The sequence below is a fragment of the Eucalyptus grandis genome, chromosome 5 (assembly GCF_016545825.1).
Source record: "Eucalyptus grandis isolate ANBG69807.140 chromosome 5, ASM1654582v1, whole genome shotgun sequence".
Taxonomy (NCBI): Eukaryota; Viridiplantae; Streptophyta; class Magnoliopsida; order Myrtales; family Myrtaceae; genus Eucalyptus; species Eucalyptus grandis.
This window is the reverse complement of record NC_052616.1, coordinates 16729318-16745924: the sequence shown is the minus strand read 5'-3', so window position 1 is coordinate 16745924 and position 16607 is coordinate 16729318. Positions and strand designations below refer to the sequence as shown.

The window sequence follows — 16607 nt, the reverse complement described above, 5'->3', positions numbered from 1 at the left end:
CAAGACATCTAAAAGAAGAATAAACACAATATCACAAAAATTCCCGAGGAAACTACAAGGGCTCACGAACATAAAAGAGCAAAAGGAAACGAGAAAAGTTCAAATTAAGTGAAGTGCAGGGTTACGATCCACCTAACAAGAAGAGAAGTTGACGAACTCACGAGAATTCCCCCTCTCGAAGACCAAGTCAACTCAGACAAACTAGCGTATAGCAGAGCAAATTCATCCTTATCGAAAGAAATTTGCCAACAAGACAAGCAGCCAAAGAACTCACCACGCCTCTCACTTCAGCCGTCACGTTTAACAATCACAACGGATTGAACAAAAGAGTAGGTAATCAATAGCGAGCTAAGGAATAAAAGAACAAAAAAAAAAAAAAAAAAACCAAAAGAGATAGAGACATTGGGCTCCCTAAAAAAACCCAAAAACAAAAAGATCACGCGAAGTGCAAGAATCCTCAAATCCAGAAAGTGAAAACGGCTGGATTCATGGAAGTTAAACTAGAGTCGTTGATGCTAGCAATGGACGTGGACCCAACCGAAGACGACACAAGCACGGCCGCAACTCTAACTTCGATCCTTCACCAACAAGATTAGATCGAGAATAACCCTAGAATGCGAGGAGCAAAGAAGAGGGCGGCGGCAGAATCGACGAGATAGTGTAGTCGTTGACAATAGTGGTAGTAGTGGTAGCGATGGCGGCGGCAGTGGCAGAGTCGACAACCGGAGAAGTGAAAAGTCTTATTTCATGTTTGGGTTTGGGTGAAGACTGAAGAGTGAAGAGTCTTTAGGTTTGGCACTTTGGGTGAGAAGCTATTAATGTGTTTGGGCCGAACAATGTTTTGACCATAACCTGACCCAAAACATGTTTATTTTCTTTTTTCATAATAATTACCCGAACAATTTTAAGACCTGAAACATGTACTCAACTTGTTTTGTGTTTGATTGTGTTTGGGTCGTGTTCGGGTTGGGTCTAGTAAGGTTTTTGGACACCCCTAGGCGTGCTCGAGATCAAAGGCCCTTGCCAAGTGGGGAAGGAGAGAGCAGAGTTGTCATGAGAGGAGGGACGGTGAATAGGAAGGATTTTATCAATAAACGGAGTAAACGACGAAGAAACGGAGAAAGAGAATAGGAGGGAATTCAAATTTTTTTGACAAGGTGGGTCCAACCCACCATATGGCGCACAATGAGTGGATTGTTTTACTGGCCATGTGGAAGGTTAGACCCATATAATATTTTCTCCTCGCTTAGGGCCACACAAATTATGTCCATTTTAATGATTGAAAAGAACTTTTTTTTTTATTATTCATGAAGCAACGCCAGGAGAACATAATTTAACTCAAAGTTCGCTTGTTTCTATATTTTTAAAGCAGAACTTAGTTATGAAAACAGTAATGTAGCACACACTTATTAAGGTTCATATATTTTGTTCTCCATCTTTGCACAAAGGCCTTAAAGGATTCATAACCAAATCCTCTTTGGTAGGGGCAATTTCAAAATTGAATTCATATTATCAAAAGAATTCTCAAAGCCTATGTGAAGATTTGTTTCTACAACCAGTCCTCTCTACTACTTGCTGTGATGTTGACAAAAAGACGAGAAATAATGTAGATATGATTAGGAGTGTGCGAACCAAGAATTGGCCGGTTTTGTTTGATTGTGGAACTAAACTGAGCCAACTATATATACTTTTTTTTTTATTTCTTCAAAAAAATTTGTGAGTTTAGTTTATTGTTTCTAAAAAAAAAAAATTAGACAAAGTGCGTTTGTTTGCGTTTTTGTTTAAAAATTGTTTGAGGAAGAAATAGAAAAAAGTGTTTGTTTCAGGAACAATTCGAACAAAAACGGGTTTGGTAAACTTGTTAGGGAACAAAAATAAATAGAAACACGTTTGGTAAATTTGTATAATTTTTTTATTTCTTTTATTTTTTCTATTTTTTCTTATTTTTCCTTTTTTTCTTTTTCTTTTTCCTTTTTCTTTTTTTTTTCTTCTTTTGGCGGTCGCCGGCCTCGGCCATGGGCGACCGGCCGAAGAGGGCGGCGGCCTCGCCCGAGCACGGCGAGGCTCGCCGTAGCCGGGCGAGGGTTGGCCTCGCCTTGGCCGGGCGAGCTCGATCTCGCCAGATCCGGCGAGGCCGAGCTCGCCCGACACGGGCGAGCCCGGCCGACGCGCCGACATCTCGCCGGGCCGGGCGAGCTCGATCTCGCCCGGCCAAGGCGAGGCCGACCCTCACCCGGCTACGGCGAGGCTCGGCCTCGCCGGGGAGGGCGAGGCTCGACCTCGCCGGGGCGGCGAGCCTCGCCGTGTGCTGGGTGAGGCCGCCGGCCCTCGTCGGCGGTTGCCGGCCATGGCGAGGCCGGCGGCCGGAAAGAAAAAGAAAGAAAATAAGAAGAAAAAGAAGAAAAATTTCAAAAGTGTTTCGATTTGTGTTTGAAACAAGAAACACAAAATTTGTGTTTCTTTGTTTTTCTTTTGTTAACGAACAAAAGAAAAAAAAATAGAAAAAGTGTTTAAAAACAAAAAAAGAAATACAAACAATTAGACAATAAGATATCCATACGAAAGTATAGGATTTGTCTCGAATCATGAATTTGTTCTTGATCATGCTTTGGACAATAAGATATCCGAATGAAAACATATAAAAAGTAACAACCGATTCCGGTCCTAGGGCCAACGATCTACTCCATGAATCCCAATTATCGGATTGGGAACCGATCACCCATATTCTATGTATATATTTGTGTATTCCGTGACATATCTGGTGCAGATATTGCAAAGATTGACCTGATAAAGTGAAGCACACGATATAAATTTTGTTAGTTTAATTCCAAAAAAAAAAAAAAAAAAAAAAAATTGTTCGAAATTCCAATGTTGCCCTTCCATGTCATGCCTGCCCTTACTTTGAAATTCCCCAAAACCCCCAAACCCTGCGTCCCGAAGAAAATAGAAGCCGCTTCTCTGTTTCGCAGGATTCTCGGCCCGAGCCGTCGTCGCCGACCACCGAGAAGCCGCCTCCCCGCCGGGAACCGACCCTCGCCACCGCCTGTAGCTTCTCCACCGCCCGCTAGGGTTCCGGCGAACGGAGCGGAGGCGGCGCGCGCTTTCTCGGCGAAGCCAGCAGCGACGAGCGAGGCCGCCAGAGCCTACGGCGTACGCCTGCCGTCGTCGAGTGTCGTTCCGGTTCTAGGGTTTTTTTCCTTTGCAGACGCAGCCGGATTCCCGTAAAAGCTCCTTAGCTCCGTCTCGGCCCGTCGTCGGGAAGAAGCCGTTCCCGTCCTCTCCGGCGAGTTGCTGCGGCGGCCGCGGAGATGGTTCGCCCGAAGGGTCCGTCGAAGAAGCAGCAGAAGAAGGGCATCGACTTCAAAGTAAGCACGCACGCTATGAAGCACGCCCGTCTTTTTTTATGTTGAATTCCGGTTACGCTCTGTAATGACTTCGTCGATGCGTGTTTGCTGCAGAAAATAAAGCGCAAAGTTGGGCGGAAACTGCCGCCGCCTAAGAATGCTACGAACACCGAAATCAAGTCTAAAGGTATGGACTTTTCTTTCGCTGGAGTTCGCAGTTTCGATATGACATACGCCGCGACTCGGTAGTAAAGAAACTCGGGTGGCTTCTTTAAGTAACTAATTGAAGCGTCGTGTTTGGTGGGATCTTAATTTTAATGTGTTTTCTCGCCTCAGCAATTGTTCTTCCTGAGCAAAGCGTGGCGTCGGATAGGGCGGGATTGGCTGTGAACAAGAAAGGTTTGACTTTGAAGGAGCTTCTTCAGCAGACGTCCCACCACAACCCGAAAGTTCGTCGTGGTAACTTGCTGCTTTCCCAAGACATCTTTCTTTATGCAGTTTAATGCTCTCATTAGTTGGGAGGATGCAAATAATGGCTTTGGATTAAGAGGGAAACTTTTGTGCTAATGTGGATAGCACATCCTAACACACTGCGGAGCTCCTTTGATAAAAGGCAGATTGAAACATGTCAAGATTATTCTGTTTACAATTATCTAAGAATCAATGAAGTGCCATCTAGGGAGAGGGATACCTAGTGATTGAATCAGACTTTAGAACCTGAATCCAGCTGAACAAGACTTTTGCCATTGTATTCAAGTGGCCACTTTGGAATGGTAGAAGTGAATCGCTTAGCATTTCTTCATGAAACATGTATAGTTATTGGAGTACTCCTGTTGACGTTGATGTCAAGTCTGCTTATTTTTTGGCATTGTTTCATTGAAGTTTTTGTTGTGGGTGAGTACTCCTCATGGAGTGTTGTACTGATTTGTCTCACGTGTAAAGAATGAGATAAGAGATTGTTTGAGAATTTGGAATCTTCAGTTTTCTAGTCTTTTCTGGGCTTTGGTCTTCTTGTTCTGATTCTAGATATTCTTATAATCTTTTCCTTTTGCTTGGTTTTGCTAGGTTGTTTTCCTATATTTTTGTCTTTATACATTTCTAACGTACTACAAGTTTTCTCTTTATTTTTAATATCTATAAACAACTGTAACATCATAATTAGCTCATGAGCTACTTGATTCTTCTGTTATCTATGTTTATGTATTATCTAATGCTTATCTCAATTTACATTTATTGTTGGTATAGATGCGTTGATGGGCATAAAAGATTTATTCCTGAAGCATCCTGATGAGTTGAGGCTACACATGTATGCTGTTGTAGAGAAATTGCGCGAGCGAATTGGTGATGATGATAAGTTGGTTAGGGAGGCACTGTATCAACTTTTTAAGTCTGTAATATTTCCCAGTTGTAAAGAGGTAGGCTGTGAGTTCCCTTGCATCATTTTGATGTTTGCTGCATAATGCAAGACAAAGCACTATCCTGTATAGGTGAAAGAGTTCCATCCATCGTAGCTAGCAGATCTTTGATTCTTCTATGCATTCAGACTGTGGGTTGAGATGTGACATTAAAAATTGTGAATGACCAGTGGAAGTTCGAAGTTAGATATGGAGGGATGCATATTGTTTGACTTTTATTTCTGCACCTTACGACCTCATTGATAGTTGACAGACGGTTCGCTTTCTATTCTCTATTGATTGTAGTTGCATGAAGCTTGTATTAACAACTATAAGAACTTGTTTCCTCTTTGGATTTGTTTAGAATGTAGTAAGTTCTGAACCGAAGAATGTGTTTTTTTCTTTGTAACTTTTTGTATGTTTTTGTGGTTGTCATGCTTTATGAGATGTAATTATGGTTGTCGTGATTTGACTGTCTAATGTATGCCAACAGCATGCATGTTCATGTAATATGGTCATGTGATAGGGGAAGATGACGTTAGTGCAAAGGTTAGGATATTGTGATCGAAAGGTCATGGGGATTGGTGGTGGAAACAGTCTTTTTGCAAAAAAAAGTTGGGGGAAACGCTGTGTATGATAGACAATCATTCACCACCCCTAGCAGAGGGAGGAGCTTCGTGCTAGGGGAATGAAGTAGGGATCCCCCTCGAGTAGCGAACTCTTTGGATTAGATTGGAGCTACCTCTAATTCAATTGTTATGAATAAGGGAGAAAATTATTTCCAAGTTCAAATTCTCTTTGAAAAGTGACAGTTTATCTCGAGTTTATTGGTGCATTCCTTATGGATTTGTTCAACTGACATTGCAGGGCAATCAAGGGCCTTTGTTTCTCTCATGATGGCATACATTTTCAATGCAATGACACATCTGGCAGTAGATGTGCGGTTGATGGCTTTCAGATTTCTTGGCCTTGTTGTTCTCCACTATCCCCCAACTTTTCTTTTATATGCTGAGAAGGTATTTCAATATACAACTCCCAATAGAGGGGGAACAATGTGTATGAGAGGGAGGGAAGGTTATATTGTAGATGCTATGTCACGAGATTACTGTTGGAGTGTATTTTACTTATTGTTAGTATCCATTAGAACATTTGGTGCATCTCAATAATTTGTTTCCTGTTCTCCTGGGTTTTAGTGGACTCCTAAAAGTTACATATTGATTGGCAGATTCTGCAAAACTATGAGGAAATACTTTGTAAGCATCAACTTTTTGCCCAAGATAGGAGCAAGCTGAAGACTGCCCTTGCTGGTCTAATGTGCTGCTTGTCATTATTGCCATGCAATGACCAAGAGGACAATGCATCTGAAAAGGTATCTTCCATTTATTTACTTTAAATTGTTCAGCTATATGTCTTTCTCTGTGGATGTCTGTTTGTTTTTTGTGGAGAAAGCTAGCTGAATCATTTTAAGTTTATTATCATCTTGTGTCAAAAGTAGCTACTTTCTTGTTGCCTTATGTTTTGACGTCACTGGTCTGTAACCGGATGCTTAAGTTGGCTCTATTTTTTCTGATGCTTGGTTATTGAGGGAGTTACCGTATTAATTGTATGTCCTGGTTTATGTGGACATTTGATTTTAAAGTGAGGATACAGAAAGATGAAGTGGAAGTCTGGAAGACTATGGTATCATAGTACCATTAATGTTATTATTTTTATATTTTTTAAACAATTATTGAGGTCGTTTTGGGCTCAATTGGGCTTCATCGTCTCGGGCCTGATGGCCCAGACCAGCCTGAATAATAACCATATCAGGCCTGAAAGACTGGCCCAATCATATTTCAGACAAAACCGGTCTGGGCTTTTGGGTTTTCTGAATTACTTTTACACCACTGCCAATATGTATAAATGGCCCAAACAAGAATCTTGAGTGTAAGTACTTTCTGAGAGAAGCAATGCAAATGTTCCTCATGTAGGTTGCTACATTTTTCTTCAAATGACAATGTCTTTATTATCTTGAGTGTTTCATGTGTGACTCAGTGGCAATTATGTTAAGGCTTGTTTCAATTTCAAATATTGCACAAATGTTATCTTTGTTTCCTAATGTCTTTGTAACATTGATCAGAAAACAACTGGAAAAAGGTTATTGCATGGGTTTGAGCAAGATGTGTATGCAAGTTCTTCTGGTTGGTAAATCTCTTTTACCCAGCCTTTAGTTTCTCATTCCTTTATTTGGATGCAAGCAGATTTTGATAGCATGTTTTGAAGTGTCAACATTCTCTTAATCTTGCACCTGTTGGAGCATTTGCATTGAAGTGTCAACATTCTCTTAATCTTGCACCTGTTGGAGCTTTTGCATTGAAGTGTCAATATTCTCTTAATGATTAGTGTGTCTTCCATAGAATCTAGAGAAACGTTCACTTACAATGTCTGCTGAACACACTGGCTGTTAATGCTTGTCAAGGTGGCTCCTGGTGCTATAAATGGTAAAAGAGGACATGGTATACATTCTTTTTTCGTTTTTTCTCTTTTGTGTTGGAGATACTTGAGTGTCTTCTGTTTAGATGGTAAAATTGGGGATCTGTCATGTACATATCACCTCCAAGAAAAATGTTTTTTGGTCGGAACCTCCAAGAAATTGAGGTTTAAGACATTTTCCTCTTTCAAAGCTTACTTCTGCTCAAGTGTCTTGGGTTGGAGTTAACATGAGTTAATAATTTACTTTTAGTTGCGTGTCTTGGATTTAGGTTTGTGTTTAAGGGATTCATAAACGACAGGGAAGTGTTAATGAAATTTGGTTCGTCTAACTTTTGCGTGATTCCATATCTGTCCCTGCATTGTGAAATTTCACCATTTTCTTGCTGCACTTTGTTGGTTATCTAGTTTTGATTCTTTGGAAATCTAGATTTAAGAGTTAGCTCAATTAAGAGGACCAAAGATGGAACACTAACAGTGCTTCAAGGATTGAAAGCAGTGCTAAAATACTTGATAGACCAAAGTATACAAGATTATGCTCGAGTTACTGGAATGAAATAACCCACTTGCCTTTTGTGTGGCTGTTGATACATGACCTCAGAAAGGACTAGTCGGAATTCTAGGTAATTAATATGACAAGATTTGTGGTGGGAAACAAACAATGAGGAGTGATGAAAAGGAATCTCATGTACATACTGAGAGAGCTAGGTTTTTCCCGGCTGTATCATGTTAGTAAGTTTCGCATGTACCTATTAATCATAGTTTTCAACTTTCTGTGATTTACGTTATTAGTTCAGACCTACACCTTCTGTTATTCTTCTTGTAAAAGTGATCTAGAAAAATCATCTAAGAAAAAAAAATAATAATAATAATAATCTAGTAACTATGAGAAGACATCAGTGACTCTGTTCACACTTTGTATCCAGACATCATTTTTGTTTTTTTTTAGTCTCTTTCTGTTATTGAGATTTAGATATTGTAGTTGTTAGTGGTAACACCAATGCTTTTCTTGTAGGAACACTCTTGGCCTGGAGAAATTAAAGGGTCTGGTGCCAGTTTTGATCAATTGTCTCAGGGAGATTTTATCTGTGGTTAATTCGTTGCCTTCACTGGAGTTCCAATCATTTGATTGTATGCTGACCATACTTCAGAGCATAGATCTTGCTGTTAAGTTTTTTATTGCTACGATTGATAAGTCCGAGTCTGATCTACAAACTACTCTTGGAGGAGCTACCTTGGCCACATTGGATCAAGGTGTGGCATCAGTTATATTGAAGAGGCTATGTGTACTGTTTCCACTGAACCCAGCCCACCATGCTTCAAAGAAGGTAAAAATGGTCATATGCCGAACATAATTTTCCCTGTCCCAGTGAGTGTGTATTTTTCTTCTTTGTTAAGTCTGAGACTCAATTTAATGAATAATTTCAGATTCTCTGTCACTGAGTTTGATAACAGAACCAAGGCAGTTAAAAAATTGGTGGCCCTGGGAAATCTAGTTATGTAATTCAGTGGGATCATGGAATATATATTTGGCAGATGAATGGTTTCTGCAACACAGGAACATCAGATAACACTGCATATAATAAGATGTTAGAGAACTCAACCATCCAAACAGGGGAAACTGTGATATGACCTTTTGAGCTATCACATCTAGTCCGAGCATAGTCAGATCTGTATTGATAATACTCCTCCAAGGTTAGTCAGCTTCACTAGCTAAGTAGCTCACTGACTAAGTAAAGGATATTTAACTAAGATAAAATATCTTTATATCTTTTGCATGGTACAGTTATCAAATGTCTCTAGGCGCCGTACTAGTTTATGCTCTTTAAGGCTACTCGCATCATATCTCTTGCCATCATGTCTAGATTATGTATTCAAATTAATAAAGTGAGCATCACAATACAATAATCAGTTTATCTTGTTCACAGTAAAGGGAATTCCTTTACTTTTACACTCAATAATCAATATGAAATGCTTATGGTTTTAGCCAAACTCTCAAAAAAGTGGAAAACCATATGGATCATGGATTAGCCACTATTGAAACTAATACTCTCAACTTGAATTATTTATCCCACCTTGGGATTCTGGATGTATTGGGCCAAATCCATCTTGTTGTCCACCAACGACTTTGTAAAGCCTAATGATGTTCTCATAACTTGGACATGTCTATTGTTGCCATTCTGCAAAATTCTTGCTTTTGGAATCAAATAAACCATATGAAAGAAATGGAGAGAGAATTGACTAAATGAACTCGTTCCCAGATTGTCAAACTGATGAGCTTTACAAGAGCTATCTGAGCCCTAGTTAGACAACATTTCTCAGCCCGATGCCACAAATCTAGTTTGTTCAAGTACTGAAATTTTTCTCCTTAGATCTCATGTAATGCATTGACAGTTCTAAAATTTGATGGCGGGAAGTTGCTCTTTTCTGCTTGGTTTCGATTAATGTGTTTTGTGCGCTCGGCCTTAACCGTCTTCTCTAACATAAGCAGGGCCCTATTCCAAACTTTGAATGCATATCTAGGGACTCAATTGTTTGTTTTTTGTTTTGTTTTTTTTTTTTTTTTTTTTTTTTAAGGCTGGATAGAGACTCAATTAGATAAGTAGCTTCAATATATAGGTTTCCTTTTCATCTGATGACATTTCTCATGTGAGTGTTCTCATGACTGATGTTGCATCATAACTAAAATTATCTTCTGGCACTACATTTTAAGTCCTCTTGTGGTTGGCAGGACAGTGATAGGTATTTCACGCTGAATGTCATGATTGCTGACATATTTCTGAGCTGTAGTGAATGGATCTCTCCTCCTGATGATATGTCAGAGAGATTTCTTGAATTTGTAGAAGTAATGCTGCTTGGAAAGGTTTGATTCTCTCATTATTCATTCCTTGATTTACTAATTTTGATCTTTCTCTAATTTTCCAATGCATTTATCATTCACATGTAGTATACTCTACATGGGTCATGTTAAGTAATTTGTTTGTTTGCTAAAGATTGTTGCTTTGTTGGCCTGGAGTGGGGTTATCCTGTATGACAATTGAGTGCCAAAAGATGTTATGGTGCTGGGTCGTCATCACTTCTGCTGGATTTTTAGCTAGAGAGATGCTGGGTATACTAAGATTTGTCTGCCAAATTTGTATAGTAAGTGAGGTGGCAGACTGCAAGTGGGCATTTAGGCAATTAGGTCGTATTAACATCCACTTACAGCTTGGCACATTATTCAATATACTGATTTTTTAGGCCACTATCAGTATACCTAACATTATTCTTTCAGATATAAGTGATTGTATAGAAGAACTCTGGTCACAAAGTGAGCTAGAATCTAATTAGAGAGTGGAAGTTAATCCTTGGAGAGGTCTTTAGCACAACCTTATATGATCTATCCATCTTTCCTCTTATATTGCTTGGACTTCGATGGGATCTCTCCATCTTTCTATGTTACTGATTTTTAAGGAATCCACCTATCATTTTGCAGATAAGTGACAGTGCAAAGACTGAAGCAACAGTCAGCAACAAGCACTCGCTTCTTCCCTTTATACCAAAACTTTTGGCACAAGTTCCTAATAATTGGAAGTCTCGTCTTCTTCAGGTCAGTTCATAACGTGCTTTGAGGATCTTGTCTCCTGCAACTCAATTCCTGTCCAAGAACATCCTAATTTTTATTTTTAACCAAAGCATCACTGATGTGGGGAAATTTGAAAAATGAATGCTGCTGACCCCTTGTTATGGAAAATTCAGGCATTCACAAGGGCATTCAGGGATTGCAATCATCAGTCTTCTCTGAAATTGGCCTTCCTTTCCATTATCGAGGAAATTGTGATACCTGTGAGTTTTTGTTTTTGCTCCCCTTTCTGAAACATTTATGTTTGGTACAATTTCCTTCCATAAAATATGCACTTTTAGATTGAAGTGTTTTGAGTAAACTCTTGCATCCATAAAGCACACAGATTTATGTCAATGGAGCATGTGAGAACCTGTGTCGTCTATTGTTGTGGATTTGTTCTGTTGAAAAATCGAAGGTTCTGTTTCCTGCATTCCTTGCTCTGCATGATAGAAAGCAATCTTGCTTGATGGCAGGGACAAAACAGGATACATTTGGATGTCAGTGATCCAGAACTGTTGGACCATCAGATTGCTTGGGTAAGAGAACTTCCTGCATTGCTAATCATGCTGGGTGAAAAACATCAGTCAGTTACCCAGGTACTTCATAATGCTGTTTACAGTAATATTTTATTCTTTAGCGACCTAAATGGGTTGATTCTTGCATTGTTAAAAGAAATATCAGCTATTACAAGGAGCATGTGGAAGTTACCATTTCTTCTAAAATTACCTTATTCATCAATGAAGTTTTTTGTGAATTTGCCTTCTTATAGGTAGTGTTACGTCTCATTCTTCGCCTGGGACAATCCGCCTCATCAAGACCCACCTTACAGGGGGAATATGATAACATACAATATCCACTTAAGGATTTTTTCTGCAAATGTCAGGATGAAAGTGAGGACAATGCTTTCTTGATTAATTAGTTACTTGTGTAGCTGACATCTGACCTTTTGTAATGTAAAATGCAGGCAGTGTTAGTTATGGACCATTCATAAGGCTTTCTCAAGATTGTCAGGAACTCGCTGTTTCTTGCCTTTATTATTTCTCTCATTTGGATTCTGCTTTGCTGAAGGCAATAGCCACATGCTGTCTATGTACGTGTCTCTTACCATAAACTGTCTTAGATGGGATTCATGATGCAATCATTCTGCACTATTATCTGCTTCTTGATAAATTATTGGTGCACCAACATGATATTATTTTTATATTTAATGATGAATTTGAGTGAAGAATTCGTCCATAGATACTCTATCAATTGGTGTCCTTGTGCTCAAATAAAGAATAGCATGTACCAGAGAAGAAGGCTTATGAATACAGTTGCTAAAACATCATTACTCTGAGTTCAGTGTTGATTTGCCTTCAGGCACTGTAATGGTCTTTGAAGCTCAAGTATGTCCAATTCATCAGTATTTGGATTATTTTTTTCCAAGGAGAGCTAAATTGAATCCATACGAGTCGAGTAACACATGAGAATACATTTTTGCACTTTGACAGTCATAATCTTTTTTGTGGATAAATATTTTTATAAAACGCATGTTATAGCAGCTCATGAGATTCCTCTATTTTCCATTACACTATGCTCATCTTCTGGTCCTTATTGCCAATTTATTCAGGCAATGATCTGGAACCTTCAGTGTTATTCTGCACAATAGAGGTTCTTGATTCAGCCTACACTGCTGGACATATCTGGATATCTGACATCATCAGTTTCTTCATCACATTACTCTCGCGTTTCAAAGTTTCTCCTGGTAATCTCCAACACTTTTCTTCTGTGGCTAATTCCTTGTGGTCGCTTCTTTCCTGATGAACTAAATTTTTCAACAGATAATGCCCTTCCAGTTAAAGAAGTCGAGCCAAAGATTTCAAACTGCGGAACTCTTAGATTATTGACCAGTGTTGTTTGCTCGTGCCTTTTGCATATTGGTGATGAATCTATGGTCCTTCAGATGATAGAGAAAGTGATAATTGATCAGATGGTGAGTCATCTTAACTGATTGCCTGTGATAGACTTATTTGCAACTTATGATAATTGATTTTTCCTCTATTCTTTAACAAAGTTCTTATGCATCTACTGTTATTAATAGTTCATTCCAACAAGTACTCCGTAAATATATTCAGGATAGACTGAGCTCTTATTTAGTTTGTTTCTTTGCAGAAATTGAAACCATCTCGTGATAATGCATGTGCCTTGCTCCGACTGCTCGTCACATTGGATTCTAAGCCAACCAGACTCTCTGAACAGACGATTGATGGTCTGGCCAGTTTTCTTGCTCTATATCTGATTGATATTTGTTCTGTAAGCTCTCTCTCTCTCTCTCTCTCTCTCTCTCTCTCTCTCTCTCTCTCTCTCTCTCTCTCTCTCTACACATTCGCCCAAAGCATGCATTGATCTTCTGTTTGTTCAGTTCAGCAGTTCAGCTTCAATCACTTCATTCATGAATTGCAACAAAATTTGGGTTAGAACTAATGCTAATGATATTTTGCTTGAATAATATCTGAATTGATCTTTCATTCAGTACATACAAGTGTGACATGGTTATTAGTAATAGTCACTGAAATTTGGCTTGGAACTAATGCTAGTGATGTTTTGCTCAATAATCCAGGAATTAGTGTTCGTGAGGTACATATGTTGGTGACATGGTTCTTACTAATATTTGTTGGGATTGGGTGACCTACTCATTTTCTATCTGATAACTATTGGTCCATACTTAAAGTTGCTTAGGGAAGTCAATTGCCTCTTTCTTTTTCTGATCAGCAGGCTCAAGAGTCAACTGTTTGTTATCATCTAATCAGATGTTTTATTCATATATTCAGGTTGTAATCCCCCAAATTTCAGAAGAAGATGATGAAGCTGCTGTTGCTTTTCTTGACCGCATGACCCATTATTATGTCTTACCTTGCTTATTCTTGTTTGATCGAAGTCAGAGACTTCTGAAACTAGTTTTAAACGAAATGGAATCATTGATATCTGGGAGGACTTCATTGTCTTGTTTGAAAAATGGTAGCCATGGGACAGATCATTCATCTAGCGTCATTGCCATTGTTTATGTCCTTCAATTGATGCACAAGGACTTTAAGATTCGACAGATTCAGTCTTCATTCAAGGCAGAGATTGAATGCATACTAAGATCATTGCAGGTTTGATTTTGCTTTGTAGTTAATATCAATTATGTGCTTGCCATGCTTATTTCAGTTGTTTCACATGCACGGTGATGGCCTGTTTGTGGCATGATCAGTGGGACCCATTAAGAAATGGAATGATGCTTGACAGTAAAAATGTTTTGGTTGGATGTGCTCATACTGTGTTGTGCAGTATTAAACTGTTTGTCCATGTGGAAAGGGCCATCACGTAACTTAATCATTATATTCTTTCCTTTACAGGCTTTAGTGGAAAGTAGTACAACCTTGGAGGAAAGACACAAACTACAGTGTGCGTATCATCGAGTACACAGGATGCTGGGTAATCTGCAAGAACGGACGCCTTGCTTGTTGTAGATAATGGAACGTGCTGATAATGGAACGTGCACCAGCAGGTCTTGAGTCACTTCTAAATTTAAAATGCTGTTTTTCTTTTTCTCCCCCTTGGTTAATACGTCCACTCAACGAGAGTTACTGCATTGCATTAGTCATTCTTTTAGTCTTCGTTCTTCAAGTTTTAAAAAGTGGTTTCATTGTGTGCAGTTCTTTATTTATAGGCATTGGTTTTGTTTCCTTTCTTTTTTGAGCTATATGCTGAATATCTAAAACAAATGGTGGAACTCAGTAAGTAAAAAAAAAAATCTCTCATTTTGCTGCAGTTAAGACTCTTGCAACATCTTTCAACATCATATGAATAACATTTGTAAAAGTGGGTTTTGAATTTGTTTCTCTAAACAAGTTTGCCTGTGATTTTTAGAAGTTGCATTATGGCAAATGAATGAATGGATACTGCTGATGGAGGGGAAAGGAAAGAGACTGCAGTGGGCTAAAATCAGTTCTTTCTTTAGGTCTTTATTGGGGGTGATGGTGGATGGTGGTACAATTGATGTTCTCAGACCGTTGTCCTGACTTAGTTAAAAAGCGGTCATTGTTAGGAGGGGATTTCATCGATGAATGCTGAAAAAGTTTTCCCTGTACTTTCTGCATACTAGGTTACTTTAGGTGCTTTTTTCTTTTGGGCTTATCAGTTTCTGCTAGAAATAATCAATGTTGTTTCTCTAGCTTGTAAGATGCACTGCGATATTAGAAGGAACTTCGAAATGATATCGATGTAGTTGAGACAGTGTGGTATTTGATAAATTCAGGAGGTTTTGATTTGAAGTTAGCTCATCTAACTGCACCAGAACTTCTCTTGAAGCTTACTCTTGGAAAAGATATATCTGTTCACTTAATGCTTGTGTTGCAGTGCTTCCTCTGATGGTGCAGCAAAAAGGACTGGAAGAATACAAGTTGCCAACTGGTTGAAAGCAGTCTTTGACCATCGTTTGGAAACAAACTGTTCAATTTTGTGCCGATCTAAGCTTGTCTGCTTGCGCGTGGGAAGGAGGGACGGAAGGCCCCTGTTATGGAAAGGGGAGCTCGCTGCAAGTTCCTGGCCATGTTCCCATGGGAAAAATCATGCCCGGATATGAAATTTTGTAGCTCAAGTCATTAGGCAATTTTCTTCTTTTATGTGCTTTTTTTTATGTTAAGTTTGTATATGCAATATTAGCTCCTAAGTTTATAGTTGGAGATCTGTTTCCCTAGACTGCCTATTGCATATTGCAACAAATTTACGACAGCTTAATGGGGAGAGATGGAGAGAACAAGAGATAGTAAACCTTCAATCAAACCTAAACCAAGCAGATAAATGACAGCTCAAAAGCCAAGTCCACATATGAGGCTCAGTATTGATTTAAACTAAGAAAATTCCAAAATCCCGATGGAGGGGTGTTTTCTCAAGGTACATATGACTTTGTCTCAGGTAGGCACCCTTTAGGGGTAGGGCGGGTCAAATTGCTATACCTAAATGGACATAAATGCTAATAAATGTTGCTCATTTCAAAGTCTACAGTGTCGATATACTTAAATCTTTAGGATTGCATTTTGTAAACCTTAGGTCCCCAATTTGTCATGTTTGAGCTGTTGAGGAAAACTCCTAATATATTTTGAAGTTGACAAAATTATTCGCAACTTAAAGCAATCTGGATGAATGGAAGTAGTGCTTATATTTCGGTGATGTCATGCTGAAAGTTTTTTTATGATTGAAAGTTCAACAAAAACAAGTCTAGAGGAATGAATGAAGTTATTATTGTCGGCAAATAGTGGATGTTCGTATACAAAAAGCAAGAAGCAACAAATTAGGTGAAAATCAAGTTATTATTGATTCCGAACGTTTCTAGAAAATGTTTTTGAGGAAGCCATTTTCTAGAAAAAAGACTATTTTCTAGTGCTTGGTTGAAATCTGAAAATGAGGGGGAAAATATTTTTTGCTTTTTGGTATGGAAAATCATTTCCTCCATTCACTCCTTTTAATAAATTTTCATTATTTTGTTTTTAAAAACCCATTTTAGAATTATTTTTATTTTTATTTTTTTCTTCTTTTTGACTAGTTGCCACGCAAACTTGAGCCTCATTGGCCAGCCTCATCACAAGCCAATGAGGCTCTAGCTCGCCAAAGCCTTGTTGACTTCTAGCGACCTCGAGCTAGGCTTGAGGCTTGCCCAATTTGCCAGATTTGGCAAGACCAATCTCGCTTGAGGCAGTTGGGCGAGTTGGGTCGGGCTTGAGCCTTGGCCTAGCTCACATGGTGGCCTTGAGCAAGATTGAGCTCACCTGTGGT

The 16607-nt window shown here is 39.0% G+C and overlaps 1 protein-coding gene across 3 annotated transcripts; it reads left to right on the top strand.

The window, feature by feature from the left end:
* Positions 1-2939: 2939 nt before the first annotated feature.
* LOC104444410 lies at positions 2940-15533 on the top strand. 3 transcript variants are annotated; one of them, XM_039313092.1, is made up of 19 exons: positions 2940-3365; positions 3459-3531; positions 3681-3803; positions 5606-5754; positions 5964-6107; positions 6858-6922; positions 8223-8535; positions 9939-10070; positions 10683-10796; positions 10946-11032; positions 11285-11407; positions 11581-11701; positions 11776-11901; positions 12421-12555; positions 12632-12783; positions 12963-13103; positions 13622-13945; positions 14189-14340; positions 15192-15533. In XM_039313092.1, exons 1-18 carry the CDS (start codon positions 3309-3311, stop codon positions 14300-14302), a joined length of 2493 nt encoding a protein of 830 aa, XP_039169026.1. In that variant the 5' UTR covers positions 2940-3308; the 3' UTR covers positions 14303-14340; positions 15192-15533. The 3 variants fall into 3 exon arrangements, with proteins under 3 accessions (XP_039169026.1, XP_039169029.1, XP_039169027.1); XM_039313095.1 differs by lacking the exons at positions 13622-13945; positions 14189-14340; positions 15192-15533 and adding an exon at positions 13411-13582; XM_039313093.1 differs by lacking the exons at positions 2940-3365; positions 3459-3531; positions 3681-3803 and adding an exon at positions 4621-4759.
* Positions 15534-16607: the final 1074 nt, after the last annotated feature.